Source organism: Nansenia antarctica, assembly GCF_963989245.1.
Source record: "Nansenia antarctica genome assembly, chromosome: 14".
NCBI lineage: Eukaryota > Metazoa > Chordata > Actinopteri > Argentiniformes > Microstomatidae > Nansenia > Nansenia antarctica.
Genome location: NC_137684.1, coordinates 4,963,432 through 4,970,931, shown reverse-complemented (window position 1 = coordinate 4,970,931; position 7,500 = coordinate 4,963,432). Strand labels below are relative to the sequence as shown.

The 7,500-nt window shown below is 45.6% G+C and overlaps 1 protein-coding gene across 1 annotated transcript in view; it reads left to right on the top strand.

The window, feature by feature from the left end:
- The window catches only part of LOC308170475 (tripartite motif-containing protein 14), a gene marked incomplete at its 5' end in the record, with an annotated part of 7,657 nt that extends 7,462 nt beyond the window's left edge, over positions 1–195 (top strand). The window contains one exon of the mRNA XM_080545263.1: positions 1–195. This exon is cut by the window's left edge and continues 440 nt beyond it. Coding sequence (XP_080401389.1) covers positions 1–123 — 123 coding nt within the window. The 3' untranslated portion in view covers positions 124–195.
- Positions 196–7,500: the final 7,305 nt, after the last annotated feature.

The following is a 7,500-nucleotide window of genomic DNA, read 5'->3' as shown; positions in this document are numbered from 1 at the left end:
GCTCTAACCTTACTGCATCGCTTCAAGCAGGAGTTCACGGAGCCGCTGTACCCCGCGTTGGCCGTGTCCAAAACCCAACTGACCGTTGTGGACCTGTTCCAAACAGCCACCGCCTCAGAATAGCAACGATGCTAAACTGTATGTGCAACGCAGGGGAGGCTGGTGGAAGTCGAAATCGGGAGACTTCGTTTTCTAGGGGCTAACCTATGGGGCTTACCTATGGGGCTAGGGGCTAATTTATGGACCTAACCTTTGGGGCTAACCTATATGAGGCTAGGGGATAACATATGAGGCTAGGGGCTAACCTTTGGGGCTAACTTATGGGGCTAGGGGCTAACCTATGGGGCTAACCTATGAGGCTAGGGGATAACATATGGGGCTAACCTATGAGGCTAGGGGATAACATATGGGGCTAGGGGCTAACCTTTGGGGCTAACTTATGGGGCTAACCTATGGGGCTAACCTATGGAGCTAACCTATGAGGCTAGGGGATAACATATGGGGCTAGGGGATAACAGCATTGTAATGCATGGAATGGAATGAGGAATGGTATAAAAACACAAGTGTTTGATACCATTCTTAATTCCGGGGGGGGGGGGTGGCTTGGCTCAGGAGAGCAGGGCGTCTAATGATCACAATGTCGGCCGTTCGATCCCCGGCTCCTCCTGTCCACCTGCATAGGTGTCATTTGGCAAGACACTGAACCCCAAATTGCTCCCAGTGAGCGGGTCGGTGCCTTGCATGGTAGCTTGCCGCCTTTGGTGTGTGAATGTGTGTGTGGATGGGTGAATGAGAGGCTTTGGAATAAGGCGCTACATAAGTGCAATCCATTTACCCTTTAATTCCATTCCATGCATTATAATGAGCCCATCCTACGATTTCTACCTCCACCAACCTCCCCTGGTTCCGTATGTACATTGTTTTACTCTTTGTATGGAACGATAAGAAGTATCATATGATCAAGGCTTAAGTCAACCCATGTGATTTTAAGATTTCCTTTTACTCCAACATTCCAAACACACTTAACTGCCTAAAGACCGAACCATGCCTCCACATTCCAAACCGTGCTTACATTTTATCAGAGAGAGATAGATTTATAGGGCCATAGCTTTTACATGTTTTTGATACTCAGAATAAGTAATAAATAATAAATAAATAAAATTCTATTAAATAATTTCATAGATTTAATAATTTCTTGACTTTGAGAAGCCGAGGGGGCTGGAAAACAGAAATACATTATCCAGTGTTTTACTATTTTTTGTTATGCAAAAGTCCACTAATGGGACACTTATTTTTAAGATGCTATGACTTTCAAAACCAGGAATACATTTTATTCTCAAATACAAATGTACAGGGCCACAACTTGTATACTGGATGTTTGCTTTGAGAAGCATTGGGGTTTGAGTAACACAAATAAAGCGGTTGTTTAATTTTTTGTATGAAACAGAAGAATCACCTGATTTATACAAAAGTCCTAAACCAAGATAACCTTGTGCTTCAATATTTCAAACCCTTGTTACATATGACCCTCAAAGAATGGTTGACATGTACACAAATTGTCATTTGTAATGTCTTTTTTTGATACTCAATAAAACCAATATATTATGTATTTCTTTACCATTGCCATTGTTTTGAGAAGCTGAGGCGTCAGGAAAACAGAAATGCAGTTCCCTGGCAGAACACTAGGTGGCAGTGTTGATCAATACTGCACAGGCCAATGGGAAACGGTCCCATTTTGGATCAGACAGGCTTTGGCCAGAATTCGAGTCAGGATTATAAAGCTTTGGTGTGCTTTCTCTCAGAATTCTAGACGGCAGGCTTTGAAGTCTTGTTTGACATGTAAATCCCATTGGTTTTACAGGTGTTCACACATACTGTATAATATATGCCATTTAGCTCGCTTTTATCCAAAGAGACTTACATTGCAGTGAGTGCATGCATGCATTTCTCAGTATATATGGTCCCAGCGGGAATCGAACCCACAACGTTTTTTTAAAAATCTTTTATTATCAAGCTCTACCAACTGAACCCCAGGGGACTACACAACATACAGGGACAAAGAGTCCTAATGAAATAGGAATGAGTCTTATTAACCCCTGTTGAGGGGATACCAACATCATGAGAAAGACTCATTCTTATTTCATAGCTTTTATGTAAATACAAGCTTTCATGTAAACACTTCTTATCGCCACTGAGCAGCAGATCGACAGAGGAGCCTAACAGCAAACTCCTTTCTCATTCCACCTGTCTATTTGGAGTATGCTGTGGAATGTGTTAGGTGCAAACATTCGATTTTCCTCAGCACTGCCTGCAGTACATTATCCATCACATTGATTATACATGCTTGTCTTTGTGAGCAGAATGTAAGATCAACATCAGCATCACAGAAGAGAAGTATGGTGAGCAGACACTCTTATGCAATTAGGCTAAGTGCCTTACTCAAGGGCACACTAGTGGTGGTGTTCCCTGGTGGGATTTGAACTCCTTCTGATCACCAGTACAAGTACCATTGTGTGAGATACTTTCGCTGGGGGAGGGGGGCTCCATTGAGGGTACATACTGTATATAACAATGTATATAGAATATTGTGGGGAGCATGGCGCGTTCTGGCCTGCAGAGGGAGCCAGACTGTGGTGGATGGATGGATGACGGTCTGATTACGGACAGACTAATTATCCAACTGGTCTATTTAACCTGTGTGTGTTTGTTCCCCTGGAAGTAGGACGAGGCAGAGAAAAGCTGCTAGAGAGAGAAAGAGAGAGAGAGAGAGAGAGAGAGAGAGAGAGAGAGAGAGAGAGAGGCCATATATCAAAATCATCTCACATAAACATCGACTTTCTAGAATAACAAGTGCCACAATCAAATCAAGTTTTATTTATTTGTTGAGCGCATTTCGCACAACAAGATGTGACTCGAGCCACAAGCAGTGCACAGTTTTTAGTTTGTCTCTTTTATGTAAGCAAAAGTTCAGTTTCAGTCAATCCATTGATGTGGGTATGTTGTGAAACAGGTGTTGGAGTCTAGACACAGTAGACAGAACACCTGTGTCTGCGTTTCCTTCTGAACAGTTGGTGTGTCAGTACACCTCTGAACCCGACTGCCCTTCCACAGCAGGTGTGTTTGGCAAGAGACAGATATGCAGGGCGGTCTTTGTAGCGGTCCCGACGTGTCATTCCTGTCACTGACTCTGAGGGGGGGGGGGGGTCTGAATGGTGAACCCACGTCTCTGTGACAGACAGCATCAAAGACCCATGAAAGGTTGGTGGTGACATCATCTGTGCCGGTTCAGCGGCTGTTGTTTAGGAAATTGCAGGCAGCCAGTCGGAGATAATTACCCAGACTCCTCAGCCCTGGCTCAGGTGGAACAGAGATCTTCTCGTAAACACGGTTATATTTACATTTAGCCCTGTGTGAGTAAACACGACGAAACGCGTGATATTTACTCATTGACGTATAGTAGAAAGTCAACTTGGGCAAGTCTGCTTTGGAGAGAAAGGGTTAGGGTTAGATGAATGTAATCCAGGGGAGGCTGGGGGAGGTAGAAATAGGAGGACGGGAGCATTGTAATGCATGGAATGGAAAGAGGAATGGTACCAATGGGATGGATGTACCGGTAGTCCCTGTGTGTGTGTGCCCTCAGACGCTCTTGTGGCGGTCTATCTCAAGTGTACCAGACCAAGTGTATGCTAATGTCTTCCTGTCAGGAAAGAGCTGAATTCAACAGTATGTTGAACAATCTTTCTGTGCATAGGGTCTCGGTCGCTGATGCGGCTAGATTCTAGACACACACATACACACACATACACACACGCACACACACACACACACACACACACACACACACACACACACACACACACACACACCAACAACCACAGACACTCATTTGTAGCTGAAAAGTGTTTTCTTTCTACCCAGCACCTGAAGACGCACACACTCACACACACATCCACACGCACACCCACACACCCACACTCACACACACATCCACACGCACACACACACCCACACTCACACACACATCCACACGCACACCCACACACCCACTCACCCACTCACTTACACTCTGACTCAACTAATAGCCGTTCAAAAAAGAAAGCCAATTTCCTCCCCTCAGACTTTCGAATGGACATGTTTTTTGTTTTTTGTTTTTTTTTTCACTCGAGAAACTTGATGCCAAGCGTGTGTGTACTGAACTGCCATGGCAACAATTTCACGCTGGTAGTCATGAGCTCCGGCGCCAGTCACGGTCAGCTATCTGTCTATGTGCCTGGACGGGTTTCTCTCCCTCCTTCTTCCTCGGACCAGCTCCAACTCCAGCTTCTGCTGGGTCTGCCGTGTCTGAAGCCCAGATTGCCAGACACTTCCCACAGAGAAGGGCCTTAAGAGAGGCCCTAATTAAAGCTCTCTCTCCCTCTCTCCCTGACAGACGTCTGCCCACACCGCCCACACCGCCCCCGGCTCTTACCAGCCTACGGTAACAGCCTCGGGAGCTGCCGAGAGGGATAGAAAGGGCTTGCTGGAACAGGGCACGGACGGGCATCATTACACCGTATATATAGATGGCAGGGGAGGCTAGGTGGAGGTAGACAATCGGATGACGGGGCTCATTGTTAATGCATGGAACGGAATGAGGATTTCAAATGAGCCTTGTCCTCCGATTTTTCTGCCTCCACCATTTCTGCCTCCTCTGATACACGGGCCTAATGATGGGCTGTATGATGACACTGTACGGAGCCCATTAGAGCAGATGGTAGTTAATGAAGACAGCCTAGCAACTGTAACCAGCCAGCCACGACTGTGTCACCCTGGAGACTGTGTTTGGAGTGGTTCTGAGATATTGATTGATCTAAGGAGGCTTGTGGAGGTTTACTATTCCCCATAACATTCCATGCATGACAATGAGCCCATCCTCTGATTTCTGCCTCCACTAACCTCCTTTAAGTGAGACAACCCCCCCCACCCTCCATAAAGATGCCCTAAAAATGTCAAGTAGAAAGCACCGGGTTTTAAGATAACATATTGCGTCATTTGCTTTTGTGATCAATAGTTAATTAAGCGAATCCCAGCTCTGGTGTCAACCCTGACGTACCTTTCTAGATCACCTCCCCTGAATTATTGATGCTAATCTCGTATAGTGTGGAAGTTCATTCTGGTGATTCATTTCATTTCATCGGTACACTTTATTCTAGTTAACACATATTAGATACTCATTTGTAGCTTAAACTTTAAAAAAATCCAGTGCCGGAAGACACCCACCCACACACACACACACACACACACACACACACACACACACACACGCACACACAACAATGTTATTGGGAGCAAGGTTGACCTTGCCAATCTCCGGATGTGTCACCGGGGAAATTATCTAACTGGTCAGCTTCTACATAACTCATAACATGAGAATAAGAAAACACTGAATAAAGACCTAATGAATGGCTAGTAATACCTACAAGTTGTCCAATTAGATACTTATTACAAAATACTTACAAGCTGCAAATTAGTCCCTAATGAGTGGAAAGGAAATGTTAGCTTCTTTTCCACTCCAAACCATGTACGCTGAGGATGAGCCAGGGCTGTTTCTCTACAGCATCTACCTCCGCCAGCCTCCCCCGCTCTACAGTATCTCATCTCGAGGCCCTTCCTATTCAGTACACAAGTGCACCTTCCATTTCTTCATTGTTATCAGGAAAGTGTTTCTGTTTATTGCTGGGAGGGCCCAGGGGAAATATCAACTGAGAGAGAAAGAGAGAGAGAGAGAGAGAGAGAGAGAGAGAGAGAGAGAGAGAGAGAGAGAGAGAGAGAGAGAGAGAGAGAGAGAGGAGAGAGAGAGAGAGAGAGAGAGAGAGAGAGAGAGAGAGAGAGAGAGAGAGAGAGAGAGAGAGAGCCTTTATCATTCCACTGATCCTTGTAATCGTCTTTCCTTTGGAAAGACACGAACGATCCCCACGTGATAGAAAATAGTTGTGGCAAATCTGGGTAATCTAACGGTCATCTTTTCTTTGAGGTTTATTTCACTTAAATAGAGAAATTCTATTCCAAGGAAGATGTGCTCTATTACAAATTGAACGCATTGAATTGCCTGCAGGCACGATGACTCCTCACGAACTGTTCTGAATAGGCCCAGATCTTTTGGTAAATAGAACAGACATCTGCTCAGTTTTAGAACACGCAACATCCTCTAACGGAAGCAGTGAACTAACCCAGCAGCGTCTGTGGCTGGCAGCGAGGTGTTAGAGAGCGAGATCGTCTGTGCCCGTCTTTAATCAGAAGGAGGAGTTGACAGTTTGGCCTTTGCAATACTGCGCTATTGCATCAAACAGTCCACTGATTGATTATACCGCCAGAAAACTACTTCTGGGTTGTTGCACAGACGTAGACACAGCATACACAACATACACCGTTCCGACTCATTCATAGATCAGCTTTGCAAGAATGCACTATAGATTAGTTTTTCTGTTATTAGTTACTATGATTATTCTTCTTTATTTTTTATTTTTACTATGATGAGTTATTAGTTATGTACTGTCACCTGAACCGTTGCAGTTTCTTTGCTTCCCACGTTAGCGAATGAGACTGGCTCAGAGGTGGAGAGATGTGTTAATTGGCAGGGCAGCATTGACGTGTGTGTGTGTGTGTGTGTGTGTGTGTGTGTGTGTGTGTGTGTGTGTGTGTGTGTGTGTGAGTGTGTGTGTGTATGTATGTGTGTGTGCGTGTGCATTCGTGGCTCATTAAGAGGGATGTAGCCGTTAGCTCTGCGTAACGTCTCAGACAGAGGGCAGGACCTCGTTCACGGTCCGCCGTGTCAGGCTGTCAGGGAGACCGGCGGTAATGACCAGGGGTGCCACGGAGGCGGCCATGCCCACCGCTCAGAGACGTGGGCTGGCTGTGGCTCAGTCGGCGTCTAATGATCGCAAGGTCGGCGGTTCGGCGGGTTCGATTCCCGGCTGGCCAAGTGAGCTGAACCCAAATTGCTCCCAATGAGCGTGCCGGGGCCTATGGTGTGTGGATGTGTGTGTGAATGGGTGAATGGGTGAATGACAGGCCATTGTAAAGCCCTTTGGAATAAGGCGCTATATAAGTGCAGTCCATTTACAGAGTGCCACAGCCCTGCGACCTTCTGGAAAGCACCTTTCTCAGAAAGTGCTTTGTCAAAACATGCCGCTTGCCACTGTGGGTTTTGAACAGAAGTTTTAAAATGACTTTTTTTACGACTTTTCACGGTCACAGCCTCCTCATAGTACTCCTACAGCACTTAATGTTGAATTTAATTGAATCTAAATTCATTCCTCTATTCTCTCCTCCTACCTGCCTCTGGTAGTACCTTCATTCTGGTAAGGTAAAGGTTGGTTCTCTCTCTCTCTCTCTCTCTCTCTCTCTCTCTCTCTCTCTCTCTCTCTCTTTCTTTCATGTTTGACAATAAACGCACACACACACATACACCCACCCACACAGTTTGCCTTGAAGCGCTGAATCGTTCTTAAAGGATTGGCT